The 21,150-nt window shown below is 50.8% G+C and overlaps 1 protein-coding gene across 8 annotated transcripts in view; it reads right to left on the reverse strand.

Annotated features, from left to right (window-relative positions):
* Positions 1 to 344: 344 nt before the first annotated feature.
* The window catches only part of SIRPA (signal regulatory protein alpha), a 41,937-nt gene continuing 21,131 nt past the window's right edge, over positions 345 to 21,150 (reverse strand). For 5 of the 8 annotated variants that reach the window (XM_043479710.1, XM_043479707.1, XM_043479711.1 and 2 more), the window contains exons 4-9: positions 17,836 to 18,156; positions 16,940 to 17,269; positions 15,028 to 15,141; positions 11,838 to 11,862; positions 5,385 to 5,436; positions 345 to 2,874 (exon numbers count right to left, since the gene is read on the reverse strand). In XM_043479710.1, coding sequence (XP_043335645.1) covers positions 2,620 to 2,874; positions 5,385 to 5,436; positions 11,838 to 11,862; positions 15,028 to 15,141; positions 16,940 to 17,269; positions 17,836 to 18,156 — 1,097 coding nt within the window. In that variant the 3' untranslated portion in view covers positions 345 to 2,619. The remainder of the gene's footprint in view (positions 2,875 to 5,384; positions 5,437 to 11,837; positions 11,863 to 15,027; positions 15,142 to 16,939; positions 17,270 to 17,835; positions 18,157 to 21,150) is intronic. The other 3 variants (XM_043479712.1, XM_043479714.1, XM_043479713.1) reach the window with 3 other exon arrangements.

Below are 21,150 nucleotides of genomic sequence, written 5' to 3' on the forward strand. Positions count from 1 at the left end.
TATAAAATCCAAGTGTGCATGTGTGCTTGCTCTGTCATATCTGACTCTTTACAACCCCATGGGTTGTAGCCTGCCAGGCTCCTCTGTCCATGGAATTCTCCAGGCAAGAATACTGGAGTGGGTTGCCATTTCCTTCTCCAGGGGGATCTTCCTGACCCAGGGATCGAACCTGTGTCTAATGCATTGGCAGGCAGATTCTTTACCGCTGAGCTCCCTGGAAATCCCCAGAGACAGGCCCAAATGCTGAGGCTGCTTCCAAGCCCTGGGGCCCAGGCAATCTTCTCCCAAGCTCATGGCGACAGGACAAACTCACAGAGACAAGGATACTCAACATCCAAAGGGGCTGTTGTTACCCAGAAATCTTTATTACAAAAATATTTTGCAAGCCAAAAAGTTTAAGTTGCAACTATATACAAAATGGGGCCTGTTTCCTTCCCCACAGTCTGAAAATAAACTCCCGAAACCATGCTCCTTCCGTCCTGTTGTTTGGACGGTTTCCTTTTCCTGGGGTTCCATACACAAGGTATGGGAATCTCCAGGCTGCCAGGCTAAGTCTAAACTACACGACTTCCTTGGCCTCATTCCTTACTCCTCTTCCAAAATTCAAAATAAAATTAAAGTGGCACCAAGAAAACATTCTTTTAAAATTCTATGTGTGTGCTTGTGTGTGCTCACACACGTGTGCTCTCTCTGGGTAAAAGAGAGGGAGACCAGGGTTTACAAGCCAACCTTGTGGAATTTGGAAGTAGCTCGAGCCAGGTGGCTGGGACACTGAGCTCCCAGATGCCACAGAGAAACTCCGGCTCATGGGGCCAAAGCTGCTCACATGGCCTGTCGGCTCAGCCAGTTCCTGGATGCCATCATGTAATACAAATCACCCTTCCCCAGAGAGGCAGGTCTGTGCTGGCCTCCCAGGGTTCCACCTGGAGGACCTGCTGATAGGCAGGATGGCTCAGCTTCTGGCTCTGACAGCCTGTGCCAGGACTCCCTTGGGCATCCAATGGCTGGACCCAGGGGGCAGTGAAGATTAGCATCTCAGCTCTGAGAGTGGATCAGTTACATGTGAAAACTGAATAAACAGGGCTTGTGACACCTGCTTGCCCTGGGCCCAGCTGGGCTGCCACATTGAATTGGAAGGGCCAGGGTTCTGAGGGTAATGGGGTCAGAGCCTCTGCCCAACCTCTTGAGACAGAGGGACAGACGGTGGGTCATTCCTGGCTTCACAGATGTCCAGGCCTCCTGGCTGTCTTTGATTTATTCCAGTTTGATCCTAATAGGGTTTGGGAACAGAAATGGAAGATTCTGTCTTCAGAGAGCTGGAATGGCAGGGGGCGGGGGTAGGGGGGACAGCCAGGCACAGCTTCCTACCCTGCATGGCCCTAAAGTGCTTGTGAGAGATGGAGGGGAGGGACGGCGTCTTTCCTCCCTCCTCTTTACAGGTGAGCAGACTGAAGCATGAGGTCTCGACCAGACCTCGTGGAGAAGGAGGCAGCCTGGAGAAGTAGGGGCAGGTTCAGACTTACCACACTGGGGGCTCGGGAAGCAGAAGAACCAGCCACGTGGAGGGAAGGCTAAGTGTCTCCATGGAGCAGCCAACCTGGAACTGTCTGCCCCACCCTCAGGGCTCTGGGACCAGGAGGAACTCAGTTTCTGTCATGAGTGATTCTCTCCAGGACAACCGACCGTTCAGCCTCAGACTGTGCAAGACCAACCACGCACATCAACACATGACAAAGAGCCAAGATAACGCTGCTGTTGTTTTAAGAAAAAAAAAAAAAAAAAACCAGAACAAAACACCACAGATCAAATTTTCTAACACCTCAGTTTCAAGATTGCACATTTCACGTTTCTCAATAATTTACAGGCGTCCACAGCGAGATGTTGTGAGTTAGTGCTTGCTGGAGGAAGCGAGCTCAGGTCTGGAAAGGAGAGTTGGGGCCACATGGAGCATCACAGTCAGGATGACGGGTCCTCTAGGTCTCGAGGGCTGCGAGGAGGAAGGGTGTTTCTGTCCCTCAGTCCTTGGTGCTGGAGGAGTTCCTCAGAGGGTTCTCTCCTTCCCAGGGCTTGTGGCCGATTACTCCAGGTCGGGGGAGGCCAGGACTGCTGGCAGCCACTACACCAGGTCTCAGGAGGCAGGTCCAGCTTCCCCATGGACAGGCAGTTCAATCTAAAGGGGATAGCTTTCCCCAAAGCCACAACTGGTGGTGCTGGGGGGAAGAGGAGGTATGTTTTCTCCCTCCTCACTCTGGAAGATCAAGCTGCGGAGCGTCAAGGAGGCAATCAGGGGCCTCCAAGACCATGACCAAGACCCACAGTTGATGGACAGAGGCGTGAGAGTTCTCCCACCCACTGTGGCTCTGGCCAGTTCCCAGGCCGGCTCCCCGCCTGGTCTGGCAACACCAGCCTCCATGTGTGGCCACTTGGAGGGGTCATGGCTACCCTGGAAATGCTGGTGAGCCAACTGGGTTGAGGAACAAGAGCTACCCTCATTCCTGGGTCCCAGGGCCTCTGCCACCCTAGCCCCCCAGGAACTGGGCTGGTTGTCCTCACTACGGCTGCTCCGTGTGGGACAGGAAGGCTCATGGGAACAGATTCTAGAGATGACCACGGCCCTGTTCACTTCCTCTGGACCTGAACACTGGCATACTCCGAGTAGGATGGCTCAGGCTTGGGGGCCGGTTGCTTGGGGGTCCGGTTGAGGTGGACCATGTCCAGGTCAGCGTAGGTAAGGGTGTCCTCAGATACGGGTGGCGGGCGGGCCTGAATGCTGGCATACTCCGTGTGGTTGTTCGGTTCATTGGCCTTGGGGGTTGACTTCTTCCCCTTGGGCAGGTTCAGGTCTGCATACGTGATGTCATTGTTGTCTTGGATCTAAATGAGATGTAGAGAAGGTCATTCTGGAGCCCCTGCCAGTCACCACTGGGACCAAGTCCGGATGCTCTGTCTCCTCTTGGCCTCCACTGGCTCAGCCCTAATTCATGTCCCCTTTTCTCCAGCCAAGGTCACCTGTCTCCAGCCTTGCTCTTTTAGTCAGCCTCCTCATATAGCCTCAAGGCTCTTCCTAAATGTCAGTGTGGTCACTTCAAAGCCCTGCCTCAATGTCACCCCTCCTGCAGTTCTTGCCTGCCTTTCCTGATGCTCTTGCCTCTGCTGAGAGTATCCAGCCCCCTTTCTCCTTATAATGAAACCCAACGCACCCTGTCAATTTCATCCTGAGACCTTCCTCTCAGCTGGGTCCAGGACCATGACTCTGTACCTCCCTCTGTGCTTCTCCATCACAGCACCCACCCCTTAGCTAGGACTGTCTGTGCCTGTACAGGGGTGTGAGTAGCTGCTGATCCCCAGTGGGTGGGAACATTCATTTATTTACTCATTTATTCAACAAGTATTTAGTAGGCATTTGTTATGATGCAAAAATCAAGACTGGCACAGAAAAAACCAATCAATGTTGAATGAATGAATGAGTGGTAGATCAATAAATGGATGGCAACTCTTCCAGCCCCACTCTAGGTGAAGCTGAGGACTGGGGGAGAGAGAATGGGAGTGTGTGAGAATGAGGCCAGCAGTTAACAGCAGGCAAAGGTTTTGTAGGCAGAAGTTGGAGTGTGAATCCTGGTTCTGTTCTCTCTGGCTAAGGGACTGGGCAGTTCACTTACCCTCTCTGGGCCTTGGTTTCCCCATTTTTAAAGGAGGTCTAATAATAGTATCTGTTGCCATGGTCACTGGGAGGATCCGATGAGGTGGTCCAGGTGAAGCTCTCAGGACAGAGCCTGGCTCGTGCCAGGTGCATGGATGTTCAGCACATGTCAGCAATCATCCACCACCTGGCAAACCTGAGCTGCTCCTATGTGCCTGTCTTATTACTCACAACTGCCATCTTGAAAGACACGAAAGACACACTTGGCTTCTTTGTGCCTAGCAACTTAACTGTGGAAGTGGAGGGGAGTGACCAACACCCATGATCCCACCTGACGCACAACAATAACCTCAGACCCTGACGGCTGATGGGTACCCTGCTCTCACGTGGATCACCTGATTTAGGTACTATCACAACCCTGCTTGGTAAGACATATTTATCCTACTTTACGGTGAAGAACCTTATAGCAAGGGAGGTGAAATAATTGGGTCAAAGTCACACAGCTAGAAAAGAGTCAAGGTCTGCTGGCCTCTAAAGCTGTGGTCCGAACACACGGCCCCTGTCCTCAACCCTGCATGCTTGTTCACTTCTCTCTGGGAAACCCATGCCAGCAGTAAGGGCTGGCCCTGGGCTGGGAGTCCTAGTTACAGGGCTGTGAGCTCACAAGAGCCCTGCTCATTGCCCAGGGCCTGGCACATGGTAGGTGCTCAGTAAGTCCTGACTGACTGTAAATTCTGTACAGGATTCAGGGACCAGCTCTTTTCACCATCATTCTTTCCCTGGAAAATTCCAGAAAGAACTTTGACTTTTAAAGTTCCGGAAAGTAAAATGACTGGGGAAAAAGCCTTCCCGCCCCATGATTGGAGATTGTCTTGTATTTCTAATCATTGCCTGAGCTTGTGCCTATGGTCGCAGGTGGGGGAGGGGAAGTTGGCACTGAGTCGGGAGAGTTTTGGCCTACAAACACTGTGCATTTTGCCAGCCTGGCTCTCTTCAACAAATTACAGCTACAGCGATGACAACTGCCAGGGAAATGTCAAGGACAGCTGGCTTTTCTCATTCTAGGTTCAGGGCTGGGCCTGTCTCCTTATAAGATGCCGAGGAGCCCTCTGCCTCCCAAGGTCTGATAGCATCAGCCAGTGCAGACAGGGCCAGGGTTCTCAGAAACAGGCCACCAACCATGGTGACTGCAAAGCCTCTTCAATAATGCTGGGGTGGAATTGCCAGCTCCAGGGGCATGTGCCGTTGCATGAGGTGATCAATGACATGGGGTCTTCCCATCAGCAAAGGCAGTGCAGTGCTGTGTGTTCCCCCACCTGAGAGACACAGGGCCGCAAGGGTGCTCCTGCTAGAGGGACTGGCTGGGCATAGGCATGGAGGCCGGATGGCATGATGAACACTAAGCCCAACTCCAGAAGCACCATTTACACAGAACACGTGGTGGATGGTGCCCTTCCAAGTTGTGCGGTGATTGGCACTGAGAGCGGCTGGGACAGACTCTCCAGGCTGGAGCCGGGGCGGAGGGTGGGGGGTGTGTGTGGTGGTGGTGGTGTGTGTGGGGTGGGTGGAAGGATGGGGGGAGGGGGAGGGAGGAGGGGAGGGGAGGACTCAGGAATGAATGTAAGGATCCTCCACCCCCGGTACCCACCCACCCTGGTGAAGAAGTCTTAATTTAGAACAGAATCTGCAATTCCTGTTGATGCAAGGAAATCACACCACCGATCTCCCAGGAAGGGCATCTCACCAAGGACTGTACCTGAGTTGTTTCTCTGGTGTTCTTCTCGGGCTCGTGCAGCCTAAAAAGGAAAGAGACGCACAGATAAAAATACCCTCACTATCTCTAGTGCTCATGCACATGGATAAGAATAACATTTAGGTTCCACTTCCTATATGGGTGGAGGACATGGATGAGCTGTTCCCAACAGAAACACAACTGCTGATCACATGTTTGGACCAAAGGACTTTTCAACAATGCACTACTTTTTTTGTTTGTTTGTTTAACCTACTTTATCATCAAGGATCTTTAAAAACTGTAATACTCGGTGCTGGGGAAGGTGCGGTGAGACTGGCAGGTTCATGCACTGCTGGTGGAGGGGCTGACCGGCATAATGCTCTCTGGAAACAGCTTGTCAAAGTCAAGAACTTGGAAGGTGCCCTCATCTTTTGACTCATAACTGCACATTTGTGGGGTATTGGTATTCAAAATATAGAAAAAGCTTTGTGCACTAAAGCATTTACCACAGAATGAGATGGGAGAGGGAGGTTCACATCTCACAGCTCCACCAGTTGGGACCGGTTAAGGAAATCAGGATAGATTTTGTAGATAAAGACTTAAGAGGTTTATGAGGAGGCTTTCTTTTTTTTATTATTACAAATGGTTACATTAAAATTATAAGCATAAAATTCTCTGTGGAAAGATCTCAGTTATGAAAAATGTGTAGATAACACTGGAAGGAAACAGTAAAACGCTAACAGCAGTGGTCTTGGGGTGGTATTTTTTCTTCTTTTTAGTTTCCCATGTTTTCCTAATGTTCTATATTCTATACACCTAAGTCTTATCATTAAGAAAAGAAAAGAGGAGGGCCATGTGTTCTGATTAATCAAAGAAGCCGTTCATGCACTTGATCCTGTAATTGGAGTCTGTGGCTTGGCTCACTAGAGGGTCACAGTCAAGGTGGTGAGTAAACCGGAGCCACTGGTTCGACAGTTGTATAAATTCTCAAGCCAGCCACTCTGGGGACGTTAGCCTGGCTCATGTCAGAAATGAGCAATGGGGCTTGGCAGCGGGGTTATTAATGGATTTGGCATGAGTGCTTGGCTCAGAAAGCAGTTCTGGGGCATGACGGGCCCCACGTGGCCACAGCAACGGCCCTCTGGGAGCAGGGACGCTGTCTGGAGAAGATTGCTCACTCGGCTCCATCCATGCCCCTCCTGCTTCCAACCTGTCTGGTTCCTCACTGACTCTGGTTCAAGTCCAACACCTCAACCTGCTTGTATGTCCCATGGAGTCTGGCCCTGGCTGACCACCCCACCTGCCCCTCATCCACCAACCCAGACTCATTTACTCCCTCATCCTCATTCACCCACTTATCACACCCACCCAATATTTCTCAAGGGCAACTCACTGTGATGCACTTTACATGTCAACAGCCTTGAAGGACCTCCTGAACTACTTTTCCTCTTGGTTAACCTTTGTTCATCCTTCAAGACAACTATGTTGTCACCTATTTGGGATGGCTTCTGACAGTGCTAAGCTGGCTGGGCTGTCCCTCCATGACAGTTTCAAACTCCTTGCATATTTTCCCATTGGGTTTGTATGTCTGTCTGTCTGCCATGCTTCCTCACCACATGGGTACAGGTGCTCAAAAGTGACTTGGAATGAATGCCAATCAGTCTGCCCCAATGCCTTGGCATACTCAGTCCACCTTGCCACTTCCTCTGATCCACTCCTTCTCTTCCCCCAGAGTGGTTTTAAATGGTCATTTCTCAGGGAAACCTTCACTATCCCCAAATCCATTCTCAGAACACTGGGCTCCTCTCTCAGAGAGATAATTATAGATCGGAAGCAGTTATCCATTTTGTCATGTCTATCTCTCCTCGGGTCTCTCCCATCTCAGTGAATGGCATTGCTACTACTCAACCTTGTGTTCAGCTAAAGAAATGGGAACCGCCCCCCGATTCTCCTTCCTCCTCCTTTACAACCCGTGTCTAATCCACCACAAGGCTTGTCGACTTTGCCTCCAAAAATACATATCCAACACCATCATTGCCACCATCCAGGTTTCAAATTTCTGAGGAGCTTCCTCCCTGGTGTCTCTGCTCTATTTCTGTCCCCCCACCCCCCACACTCCAGTCTCCACATGTAAAATGCATGTGTGATGTCAGGTCACTTTTCTGCTCAAAACCCTCAACTCCTTCCCACAACACAGCATAATCCATCTCTGTGTCCTGACTGCCCAGCCCACGTGATGTGCTCTAGTCCTCTGTCTCTGCCCTTGCTCACTCCATAGTGTTTGCCCTCCCCGCTGCCTCTCCCCCATTCTGCCTCCTCCTCGGTCCATGAACACGTCCAGCTGCTCCTGCCTTGGGGTCTTGGCACTGGCCATTCCCTCTGCCTGGTCCACTCTTGCCCCTAATGTTCCCAAGGCTAGAGCCTCAGCTGTCATCTAAATGTCCCCGCCTTAGATGGCCTTCCCTGACCACCCACTGCACCCCTCCTCCCGCCTCTACTTTGAGCCTGTGTGTTAGTCAGCACCTGTAGCACACCACGTATTAACCTCCCAGCTAGTATGGTAACTTGCCTCCCTATGGACCATGAGCTCCATTCGAGCAGGGACTAGGTCCATGTTGTTTACCACCGGAGCCTCGACACCTAGTAATGGGCTGGTGCATCATCAGCACACTAGAGATGTTTTTTGAATGAATGACTGAACATCTCTCCCATCTGATCAAAAGTGCCACAGACCAGGGCTAGTGTCTTTTTTGTTCCTTTTTGCAATCCCCCCAGCTTAAGGCCCGGCGCTCAATCCAGATGAATAAATGAAAGAATCAGGGAAGCCTTAACTATTCTAAGAATAAACGCAGTGAATGTCTGACAAGTGAACAAATGGCCAACCGAAAGAACCCCAGTGCCCAATTAAGGGAGCAGAGCCACATCTTCCTCTCATCTGAGCTGGGGAAGATTATAATGTTCTCCTGTACATTCCTAACCCAGGGAGTTAGAAATAGCCAGTCCTCCCACTGGCCCTGCAACCTGATGGGCCCTTTGAGTTCAAAGCAGAGGCACCCCCAACTCTTGCCACTGCCCCTCCCCCTCCCGGGAAGCTGGGTTATTACCCACGCCAACATTCTCTGGAAAGTGTCTGATCCCAGCCAGCCGAGCTGAAGCTGGCAGCTGCGTGGAAAAGCACCAGTACCGCTCACTAGCTAGCGCTTTGGTTTAGAGAGATCAAAGGGAGCAAGTGATCTCACGGCTCCCTGGGTAGGCTCATGCTCAAAAACTAAAAGAAAATAAAAAAACAGGCAGAAAACGGTTGGCTTCTCTGGGGAAGGAAAAACAGGCAGAAAGAAGCACTAGATCAGTGATGAAGAGCCTCAGCTTCAGCATCGGAGAAACCCGGGTTGACTCATGGTTCCACACTTGCTAGCTGTGGGTCCTTGGGAAGGTCACAAAACTTCTATGAGCCTCAGTTTCCTCAACAACATATAGGGACAATAGTAAGCTTCTAAAGCAGGGGTTCTCAAAGTCTGGCTTAGAAACAGCAGTGTCAGCACCACCTGAGAACTTGTTATAAACATAAATTCTGCATCCGAAACTCAAGGGAAGGGGCCAGTAATCTGCGTTTTAATAAGCCCTCCCAGGGATTCTGCTACACACTCAAGTTTGAGAACCTCTGTTGAATTAAATTGGGATAATAGTAAACCACAGGATTTTTGTGATAATCAAATCACCAATGGGCTAATATAGGTAAAATCATAGATCTGTGCTTAGAACACAGTGAATGCTCAATAAACGTTAGCTGCTGATGCTGTTGTCATTATTATTATTGACACAGCCCTTTTCTTCCAGAAATGTATTATATAATTGGGGAGATAAGACATATAAAAATAGTGACAACAGTAAGAATGAAACAAAAAAGAGAGCTCCTTCCATATTTGGGGCTGTGAAGCCACTGACAGGGATAGTTTTAGGGATTCATGAGGTCAGAGACCAGGGATTACTGGAGTGGTTTGGGGTAGCGTTTATTTATTCAACAAACCTTTACTGAGCACCTATTCCATTCCAGGCACAGTGCCAAGTTCAGCAGCAATCAGCTAGGAACATGAGGGAGGTAACCCACCCTGCCTTGAAGAGGGGTAGGTCACACTACAGGGACAAGTGCAGAGACAGCTTGAATACACCGGGCTGTCAATCCAGGGGCACCAGGAGAGCTCCCAGGAGGAGCCTCTGTCCCTGGAGGAGGTAATGCCCTCGCTGAGCCCAGAAGGAAGAGCAAGAGGTAACCAAGTAAAAAGGAGGGTTACCCACGCTAGCCCCACTCCAAGGGGTGCTGTTCAGAACCTGCTGTGACTGCCGGGCCCTGAAGTTGTGCAGACCCTGGGTGATTCAGGAGCAGGGGTGGGGAGCATAAGGGTGAGGAGAACGAGAATGCAGCGTGAGGGAGGAGGTGGAAGCTGAGCCATGGAATTTGAGCCCTGGGAATGGAAGGAAGTGAAACTATCCGGCTCAGCAGGGCTGCACTGCAAGAGGCTTGAGGGCCTCAGGAGAGCATCTGGACTGTCCAGAGGGCCACAGGGAGTCACTGAGGGCTTCCAGGCAAAGGCCACTCTTTCCCTTGCTCTTGGGAAAGAGTGCACTTGGTGTGGGAAGTGTGGCAGGTGAAGGCATGGCAACACAGGAAACACATTTCCCCGGGGGTGTGAGGAGCCCGGTTTTGCTGGAATGGTGGCTATGTTTGTTCAGGGACCAGGAGGCTGGGAGGCTGGCCAGGGCTCAGAGCAGGAAGCCACCTGTGGAGGTCAGAGCAGAAAGCAAGGCTTTCTCCCAAGGGTACCACAGACTCCTGGTGTGGCAGGAGGGCCCAGGACTTCCCAGGGCCCCTCAGATGGGTTAGGTGCTCCTGCTGTGTGCAACCACAGGCCTGGTATTGCCCCCCACCATACCCGTCACCTGTGACCCCCCCAAACACATGACAGCACTCCCTTCCCCCCAACTGTGTGGTTGTCCCTGACCCTACAACCTGTCAGCAAGTCCTCTTGGCTCTAATTCCAAAATATATCCAGAATCTGACCATTTCTAAGCCCATCCAGGCCACAGCCATCTGCTTGGACCACTGCGGCAGCCTCCTCACTGGCCTCTCTGCCTCCACCCTCCCTCCTACAGCTTGGCTCTCACATGGTGGTCAGAGTGGTACCTTTAAAACAAAGTCAGATCAGCTCCCTCTTATGCCCCCTCATCCAACTGGGAGTCAAATCCGGAGTCCTAACAGCCATAGCCCCTAGACACTGGCTTCCACTCCAGATCCTCAGTTCTGTTTTGCAATTCTGAAATCCACAAAGTGCTAAAAGAATCAAAAGATCTGCAAAAGCCATTTGATGGCAAAACCTGTTCTGAATGAACATGAAGTGGTTTACAGTTTGTATTTATTGTACTCAGAGTCGATGTTCATGTTTCCACACAGGCACATTCACGTCACAGGTGATGGGGTGTGGTCTTTACTCTGCTGGGGTGAATGTTGGTGGAGGGGGGCCTCCCCAAAGCAGCAGAATCTGGGTTAGTCACCCACCTGCTGCGTGGGCTGCAGCTAAGACGCGTGGGCTGCAGCTAAGACACGTGGGCTGCATGTTCTGACCTCATCCCTTCCTGTCCCCTAGCTTCTTCTGCCCCAACTACTGGCCTCCCCCATCCTCCCAGCACTGCCCACCTTGAGCCTTCACCTTGCCTGCTCTCTCGCCCAGCCTATGCCCCCTCACGGCTTCCCAGCTTCAGGTCCTTGCTCATATTCCCTCTTCAGAGGAGACCCTGCCCTTGCCCCCTTCTCCATCCCCTTGCTGTGTTTAATTTGTCACCACCTGACATGACATTACAGACTGTTTCACCTCCACAGTTACTGCCTGCTTCTCTCACAGGCGTCTGAGCTTCATGAAGGTCCAGACTGAGTCTTGTTCATTCAGAACAGAGCTGGCATACAGTAGGGACCCAGCAAAACTCACTGCAAATGTTAAATCAACCAACTAATGTACCTTCCATGATATAATGTCATCGGTTTAGCCTCTGACCAAGGTACAGGTTTCAGGAGGCACAGATGCATCTGTCATACCCACCTACCCTGGCATTGCCCAGGCTACCTGTGTCAAAGCCCTCCATAAAAACTTAATGAACGAAGGAAAGAGCACAGTATACAATTAGATTTGGGGATGGCATGTGCAGGAGTTTCTGCCACAGTCCAAACAGGACTTGATAAGGGTCTCACTGTTTCTGGGCAGCAGGCAGGAAATCAGTGCCTCTGTGTGCTGAAATGCCCTCACTTGAGACAGTAGTTAAAGACAGACCTGGTGAGAGGAGCTTACAAAGGAAAGCAACAGGAAGGCTGACTGGCACAGGAGTGAGGGTCAGTGGGTGCGGATTCTGCTTGGCAGTTTTGGGGGCAAACAACCAAATAACTGCAAAAGCACTCCAGCCCAGTGACGTACTTACCTTGTAGAAGAAGTGGAGCCCTTGGCTGAAAGAGAAAAGAAAAAAAAAAAGCCAGTTATTCAACTTAGAAACACACTTTTCTAATTCCTTTTTGGAGGGTGCAGAGGCTTGCCCCCAGAATGTTGGGAGGAATTGTTGAAATCATATCCTCCAAACCACAGGAAACCCCATGCCCACCCCAGTGGGGTGGGTGGTCCATTATCTTCCAGCAGGAAGAGCTGGGCCTGCCAGCTTTCCCATTTCTGGGAATTGCCAGAGGTCAGATACCAAAGCAACCTTCAGCCTTTGAGGACCAGCTGCCCTACCTCTGGCTGAGCCTCACTTCCATCCATCACACCCATTACCTGAAACCCCACAGCAAGCCTGGGTGCCCATCAGGACCCTTCACTGCTGGAGAACAGGTTCTGGCAGAACTGCTAATTGGGGGAAGTGAAAGTGAAGTCGCTCAGTCGTGTCCGACTCTTTGCGACCCCATGGACTGCGGTCCACCAAGGCTCCTCCGTCCATGGGATTTTCCAGGCAAGAGTCCTGGAGTGGGTTGCCATTTCCTTCTCCAGGGGATCTTCCCTACCCAGGGATTGAATCCTGGTCTCCCGCATTGTAAGCAGACGCTTTTACCGTCTGAGCCACCAGGGAAGCAAATTCCACTTCTGTCACACACTCACATGCTGCTTGACCCTGGGTGGGTCATTTTCCCTCTCTGAGGTTAGATCTCAGTGCTCTAAGTCACACCGGTGGGCTGGACATTCATTTTCACTCACCACCTTTGCAAAAAGGACCATGGGAGGAAAGAAAGGGTCTGTCTGGCTCAGAAGTTTTGAGCCTGTGATGTGGGGCACCCCACAGAGAAGCCACTGGGGTTCACCACCATTTGACTCTGATTTTGCTGTAAAATTGTAATTAAAAAGCAACATGCACAGGCAAGTGTGCTCTGTATCACTTATTAGCAGGCTGGAGGCTGCCACACTGCAAGAATTCTCACTGCCAGATGAACGCTTGGTGTCTGGGCAGGTATTGGATTTTTGGGTGAGTGGTACCCATTAGATGCAGCAGCTCAGCATCTAACATTTGAATGGAGGTTGATGGGCTGCCAAGTGCTGGGACACGAGTCATCTCAGGGAGTCCAATGATGAGACACTGATCATCTCCATTTCACACTAAGGACACTGGATGACTCCCTAAGGTCACACAACGGGTAAGCGATAGAGCTGAAATTAGGATATTTCACTGTGAGTATGAGGTAGAGGATGGCAGACACCTCTGGGGATTGACAAGGGAGACGGGGTGTCTCATTAGGGCAGCGGTAAAGGGCAACGTGGTCTCAAACATGGTCCCTGGAGTGTCATGTGAATCCTGGCACAAGCACTCACCAGCTGTGAGACCTGATCAAGTTCTATAACTTTGCTGTGCCCCAGTTTCCTCGTCTATAAAGTGGAGTTAGAGGTCTGTGGTGACTCCAATGCCTGACACATCAAAAGAGCTGACTGAGGGCCAGCTGTCACTGTCACTAAAGTCTACGTTTGAGACCTGGACTCTGCACACAAGCAGACCCACCATTCAGGGCTGGGTGGCCTTCACCAGCGTCTGCAGCTCTCCAACCCCCATTTCTTCTCCAGAACACTGGATGGCTGATGCCCGAGCCTACGGAAATGAGCTCCTATGTGCTAGAGCCTACCATGGTCCCCAGGGATAAAGCTCCAAAGGAGGCTGGGGTTTTATGAGCAGACACTATGAGTGCTCCATCCAAGGGCTGGCTTGTCTCCCAAGATGGGCAAGAGACCCTGTTTCCTCATCCAAGGAGGAGTCCTGCCTGTGTGGTGGCTCCAGGAATGTTAGGAAAACCACCCTGCAGATCACCTGAAGAACCTCTTCTAGATTCTAGAGATGCCAACCCTCCCAGATGGGAGTGTGAGGTTCAGGCAGTGTCTCAGGGCTGAGTCCTCCAGGCTGTCCAGCGGGGAGGGAAACTTGGGGAACCAGAGGAGAGGGGGTACAGGAGGGGTGTGTGGCTGAGGCACAGAAAGTCTGTCAAGCTCTGCCTGGAGGTCTGGGTGCAGAAATGCAGCTCAGGATGGCATTTGGCACTCTGCCGGCTGCAGCACGTGGTGCTGGGTCACAAACAGCATTTTTAAGAGAATATAGTACGAAATATGACAAAAAGGAAAATATCAGAGTTCCAGTTTTATAGATGGGGTGTGTGTGCATTGGGTTGAGACATGAAATGTATTTCTATCACTTGTAGCCAAAAAGGTTTCAGCAACACTGGCTTAAAATAGTCTTCAAGAGTGGGAAAGAGGACATGCATTTTTTTAGGTCTGACAATGTGTCAGCGCTGTTGTTGCACATGAGCTTATTTGTTTCATAACTATCCTCCGAGGCAGGCACTGCCACGTCCATTTTACAGGTGAGGAAACTGAGGCTTATGGAGGCCAAACTGATTGTTTAGAGCATAAAACAAGGATCTGGAACCCTGATTCGTCTGACTCCAAAGTCAAGAGGCCTGGCAACAGAAACAACTACACACACACACACACTTGCATGAATGAGCGTGCAAACAGGGCACAATGTCCTGGATTTGAACTTACACCCTCCTGCTGCAGTCAAAGGCCACACACCTTGCCACTATGAGGGGAGCTTTCCAGGGAGGTGGTTCATGTTCTCGGTCTCATGTACAATACTGATTATAGGAGCTAACGTTGAGAACTTGCTGTTGTGCCGGGCATCTTGCTAACGCTGTACCCACAGTTACTCATTTAATTCTCCCAACAGCCTGGGAGGTAGGTGGTGGTATTCTCCCCACTCTGTTCCAGCCTCCTGCCAAGGGGCTGGGCATGTAATCTGGACAGGTAAGGGGAAAGCAGAAGTCTGCCAGGGGCTCCTGCGAAGTACTGTTTCCTCCTTGAGACCCTTTTGCCACCCCGGCATCTCCCCGATTCCCACATCAGCAGTGGTTCTGTGAGACTGCGAGGCCTGGAGCAGTGATGCTGCAGGGTAGGGGGCCCACCCAGATTTCAGCCTGGTAAAGGGGCTGCACAGCCAAGGCAACGGTACCCCTGGACTTCTTGTTACTGGGAGTAATTGGACATCGTTATGACTTAAACTACGTATAGCACAAAGCAGAGACCTCTCCCCGTCTGGGAAGGACAGCCCAGGGGTAAACTCTCAGGGAGGAACCAGGGAACCCACCCACCTTTCTTCTGTCTGATTCGGAGGAGGTAGAGGGCTACGATCAGCAGGGCCACCAGCAAGGCACACACCACGCCCACCACGATGAAGATGCTGTTCCAGCTGTTGCCATTCGGGCCTAGGACCACACACAATAGAGGCTTCATGTACGAAAACTTACAACAAAGAAAAGGAAAAGACACTGCCCCTTTTCACCATGAGGCAGGCGTCATTAACTGAGAACATCTGGCTCAGATGTTTAGGCCCCGTGGGCATGTTCATGGATCTGCACACACTTCCCCTTGTGGGTCACCCACAGGCAGCGCAAAAACTGTGGCGAGGTGCCAGGAGGGAAACATTGCTGTCAGCCGTGGAGGAACCCCGGCTGCAGGTTGCGGGTAGAACTGCCCTCCTGAGGAATAGACATATGTTCCTCCTCACCTGAGTGAGCCACGGAGCGGCCACCTGGGGACACAGGTCTGCCTGGATCTCCTAATTGCAGCTGGGGCATCACACACCACAGGGGGAAAGGCTGTGAGGAGAGTGACCTGCCATTGGACATGCAGACCCCGAGGCAGTGCCCTGGTCCATGCCTGGGGCCTGGGGCCTGGGTCCTGGGCCCCGGGGGGCTGAGCCCAGGACACTTGCCATGGAGACAGTGCAGGGGCTGGCACCAGCCACAGGAGGGGATCCCACAGGAGGACACAGTGTGCAGTCAGGAGCAGGGCTCGGAGCCACAGAAATGTAGGTTCAAATCAATGCCCTTGTTGTGCGACCTTGAGCAGGTCATTTAAACCCCCTCACCCACTGGCTTCCTCTTATGTTATTGAGGCCAATAGTGATCTCTACTTCACTGGATAGCTCTGAGGAACACCTCACTAACCAACCAACCACTCACTCTTTCATCCTTTCTAGAAATGTTTCTTGGGTGTCAACTACCTACCCGGCCCTGAAGCCACAATGCTGGGACAGCCATGGTCCCAGCAGCTGAGAATCAAAGCTGAGAGGTCATCAGGGTCACCTCCTTCACCACTGCCTGGGGCAAGTGGAGCCGCCCAGAGACAGGCACCGACTTGTTCAAGCTCCCCAGTGAGACGGACAGCCAGTGGATCCACACATCCTGTCTCCCAGGGCAGGGCTCATGGTGGCATCAAAGGGCAACTTGACAGACCCCAAGGCATCTTTAGAGCTGTCCCTTTCAGGATGCACGAAGGAATGAAATGGCCTCTATTCTAATCCATTCAAAGGGTTTGCTATGTACACGTGTACAGGTGACAGAACATTCCACAGTGGCACCAAAATGCCAACCAGGTACTGTCATTCTGAAGAAAGGGAGACATGCCGACAACTGGTTGGACAGGGGCTGAGACAATGACACCCTGACACCTGTCATTCTCCCAGGAGGCTGGCAACATCACCATCATGTTAAATGGGCATGCACTTGGGCCTAGCAACATTCCCTGGGAATCGTCCCATAGAAATAGCTGCGCATATAACAGAATATGTACAAGGGCAGTTAGTGCAGCACTGATCATACTTGAGATAAGTCATAGATGGCCTGAAGCCCCCGACCCCATTCCAGTGTGGCAGCCAGGGAGAGTAGGCTCAGGTCACAAAGAGCAAGGTGGAGGAGGTGGGTAGGCAGGGAATGGTGAACACAGAAACTGTTAGTAGAAGAAAGCGAGAGAGTACACCACGAGCAAGACAGTCCCTCTCCTTCCCTGCTTTCTTCCTTTCTAGGATATTTATGTCCAAAGATCTATAAGGAATATGCCACACTCTTGCCAGTGGTCACTCTTGGAGGTGGGAACTCACTTTAAAGTTCTATTTTATATCTATTGGCTTCTAGATTGTTCTTTAAAAAGTATGAATTACTACCTTCAATAGTAAAAAAAAAAAAAGATAAACAGCTGGGTCAGTTGCAGTGGTGACCTCACCAGGGGTTTGACCTGTGTCCTGGTCCTTCTGGGGAGCAGAGACCTCCAGGGTATGGTTTTTGGAGACCGCCGGCTGCCCGTCATGCTCCACCTGGCAGGTGAGCACCACAGCCTCCCTGTGGGCAGAGGAGTTTACCAGGAACCAGCTTGTATGGTTAAAGGTCCCATCCTTGTTCTCTACGAGGGTCGAGGCCGGTTCTGTTCGGGACACGTTTCCGTTCTCCAACCAGGTCAGCTGTAGGCGCTGGGGGTAGAACTTGTTCACCTGACAGGTGACGTTCACCTGGTTCCCCGCTGGGGGGTATCCGGTAATCTCCAGGGTGGGTGGAACTGAAACAGCACAGGAAGAAGTTCTGACCTTATGGAACACACAGGTCATAGGGGAGGAGATGGATAACAGCTCAGCACAGCCAGGGAGTCACCCAGAGCCAGGCATGCAGTAGGTGCTCAAGATCTGAGGCTGTCTCTGGATATGAATGAAAACACTAAGCACAGTGCAGGGCACACAGCAGGTGCTCAAAGGCTGAGCTCCTATCAGGCTAACCATGTGTGCAGTCTATAAGCACAGCCCTAGCATGCAGTTGAAATATAATAACTGCAGCAAAATAAATGAAATCACTAAACACATAGGGGCCTGACTTACAGTAGGTGCCCAGTAGTTGAAGAAGCTATTGGTAAACTATTAGCACAGTGCTTGGCACATGACAGGCATCTACCTGGCAGCTGCCATGAAAACAGTAATAAGTGACCAGCTCATCTAGAAGCCTGATGACTGGGCAGGATTGTCGGGAAGTAGATTCCAGGCAATTCAAGGCCTAGAACAAAAATCAGGGGGAAGGAGCAGGTTGGGGCCTTGGGGGCAGGTATGGGCTTGGGATGATGTGAGGGGCATCTACCTCGGATGGCCTCGGACAAGTTGGCAGTCCCACGGAGAGGAGGGCCCCCCTGCAGGGTGACGTGTGCCACCTCGCAGATGACCTGGGAGCGAACGTCCCCTGGGGCCAGCAGCACTTTAGTTGTGCTGTTGATGCTGTAGGAAGCGTTGTCTTTCTGTGGGTCCACGCTGGTCTGGGAGGCTGAGAGCGCATTGCCATTTTTGAACCATTTCAGGGAGATGTTTCTGGGGGAGAAGCCGTGGGATGTGCAGGTGAAGCTCACTGTCTGCTCAGGTGTAGCCCTCACTGTAGGGCCGGATACCATGGGCGGAGAGGGCTTGGCTACGAAAGGAACATTTATAAACACTGAAAACCATTGTGATTATCATCACTAATGAAAAATATGTAACATAGTTAGGAACTATCACATATACTATTATTTTAATTCTTCAAATAGTTCTGGGAGGGCACTGTCATCATCCTCATCTGAAAGGAGACACACGGGTTCCCTGGGGTGACTGAGTCAGGGGTATGGAATTCCAGGTCTGAGTGCAAAGTCCACATTCTTTCCTCTGCAAGGTGACTTCCCACCAGTCTGGGCACAGGAACAAAAAGTACTGATTGGTCTCAGACATTCTTCCTATTTGCTATTCCTAGCTGGGCTCTCCTGGAAAACTTAAGTTCAGAGAAAGCATTTATAGAAGTGAATGCAAGGGAAGCAAGGGCACAGTGGGAGCATGCGGAAGCTTAACCAGGCTGACCATCCAACGAGAGGTGTGACCGTGGTACTTCCTAGCTCCTCATCTATGAAGTGGGACAGCAGGCATTATTCCTCCCGGGGCTCCAGTGAGAGTTAAACAGTCAGTGGCAGCATTTTTTGCCATGAGTAAAACACAATATGCTTCACCAAACTAAATAAACACAGATTTCTCTTTAACCCAGACTATACTTATATCCAGAGCTGCCCCTTCAGGTACTTATGAATTTACTCCACAGTTTTCACTCTTTCCACAAATATTCCAGTAAGACTAATGTGTACCAATCCTTAAATTTGAAAGAAAGGGAGCAAACAGATACTTTTCTGAATCTGGGTTCTTCTCCTAGATCAGTTTTGGGTTGAAACAAGGATCACCGAGTGCTGAGAAACCAATGGTGGCTAATTTCTTAATTGTTATTAAATCAGAAGACACACAGACATGGGCTTGTGAAGCAGCAGAAGCACTTTTTGTATTCTGAAAATATATACAAATCAGCAAGTCAAAAGTGAGGGCAGTTTCTCCCTTTAGAAAGGTCCTATGGGGCATCTCCAAATTGTCCATTACTACCTAACACCTCCTGTAAAAGTTGGCAGATAGCAACTATATAAATATCTACGCTTGTAAATATTTAACTTGCTTCCTAAAACTCATTGAGGACATGGTAAAGGGGTGTTACTTGAGTAAGTCAAGTCATAAAAATGTCAGCATCCTGAATGTAAGGGGAGCAGATGCTGTGATTAGTTACCACTTATCAAGAGTTTCTTGGGAGCCTGACACTGGGCTGATCCCTCTAGGAGCCTCAGCTCTTTAGTCCCTCCACCAACTCTGAGACGAGGGCTGAGTGTGGCCCCATTTAGAGGATGAGGCCCAGGAAGATGCATTATGGTATGAGACCAAGAACACCCAGAGAGTAAGTACCAGAGTTCATCTCACTGCACATGGGACTGATTGATTTTAGCGTCTCTGATCTTTACTCTTAAGCCTCAGTGACGCTAGACAAAGTGGATAAAGCACCACCTGGTAAGATGAGTGAGGGTGAGAGCCTGGCATATAGTAGGTGCTTAAATAATAATAACCATGATTGTCATCATATCTGATCATTTCTAGGTCTGACCAGGTCATACCAGGACATACCTAGGTCATTCCTAGGTATTTATTCTCTAGGCAGTAAGAAGGCAAAATAAAGTATTGTGGAAAAAACAAGAAAAGTCTCAAACCTTGTTCCCTGCAATTGCCATGAAAGACTCACATGAATAAAGGAATAGAAAACCACCAAGTTACGATCCTCTCCCTCTTTTCAAAAACACCCCCTCAGGAAAAAAGTTGGGGAAACTGGCTTTCAAAACACACAAGGGATCACAGGTGTTTTCCTAAAGATCAGCTCTTCTCAGAGCTGGAAGCATTTTGAAAGGAGGGAGGGCAGAGTTCGTCAGTGTCACTGTGGTTGTCGAGGCAGGAGGGCTCTGAGCTGAGCATGGAGTGTTGTTGGGGATTCCAGCACCTGTTTACACACACACATGTTTAAAGATGGGAAGGTTTCCCTAGTGATGAACCTCAGGTCTGAAAAGGTGGTCTGAGTGGGCAGGAAGCCCCTCTCAGCCTAGGTGAGTCCTGTTGGAAGTGAGGGGTGTCCCTGTCAACCCACTCAGGCTGACTTTCTTGGGCCTCCTAAGAGCTGTCACCATCACAGGCTATTCTGAAGTACTAACACCCAAAAGATCTGTTCTTACAACCCGGGCACCAAGTGGAACCTACCTTTTTCAGGAAAAAACCACAGCTCTCCCTCTGTGACCTCAGAGAACACGTAGCTCTGGGCTCCTTTGCCCTGGCTAGGCACCAGCATCCTCTGCAGGAGTTAAGATACTCAGCTGCCCAGGTCACATCTGCGCACTTAAACTAGAATTTCTAGGGTGGAGACAGGGTCCTTGGATCTTGTCACCATCTCCCAGGTGATTCCAATGAGCAGTTGAGGTTGAAAGTCACCTAGTTCCACCCCAACCCATTACACTTAGTCCTGGAGGGAAAGTGACTCTTTCAAGGTCCTTTGGCTCTGGGACATCAGAGCTCACATTGGTGGAACCTGTCCCGCGTGCTCGGCTCTGCTCTAAGTTCTTGATGTGTGTCCTCATTCAGTCCCTGCAGCTGCCCTGTGAGGCTGGGGCTGTCACCAGGGGACAAGGACACTGAGCTCCAAGGTGGGCAGGAACTCATCAGAGGTCACAGAGCCAGGACGGGGCAGAGCTGGGGTGGGGGCCCAGGCAGAGGGCTCCACCACTGTGCACGGAGCTCGGGAACACCCTAACAGGCTGCTCCCCTCCCCTCCCTCGTTCTCATCCAGGGAATCCTCTGGGCAGGTGGCCTGGGGAAAAGGCAGAGCAGCCTCCTGGGAGGCAGCAGATCTGAGTGGGGGGCAGGGGGGCGGCGTGCCACTTACTAGCTGTGATTGGTGAGCTAGGAGCCCACTGTCTGGGAAATTAAGTAATATTTGTAAAATCAGGAAAAAGTCACCTTCCTCTCCTATGACCAGGGGTTGTACAGAGATTCAATTGTTACCACATCTTAAGAGAGAAATTTGGGG

This window comes from Cervus canadensis, chromosome 10 (assembly GCF_019320065.1).
Source record: "Cervus canadensis isolate Bull #8, Minnesota chromosome 10, ASM1932006v1, whole genome shotgun sequence".
Taxonomy (NCBI): domain Eukaryota; kingdom Metazoa; phylum Chordata; class Mammalia; order Artiodactyla; family Cervidae; genus Cervus; species Cervus canadensis.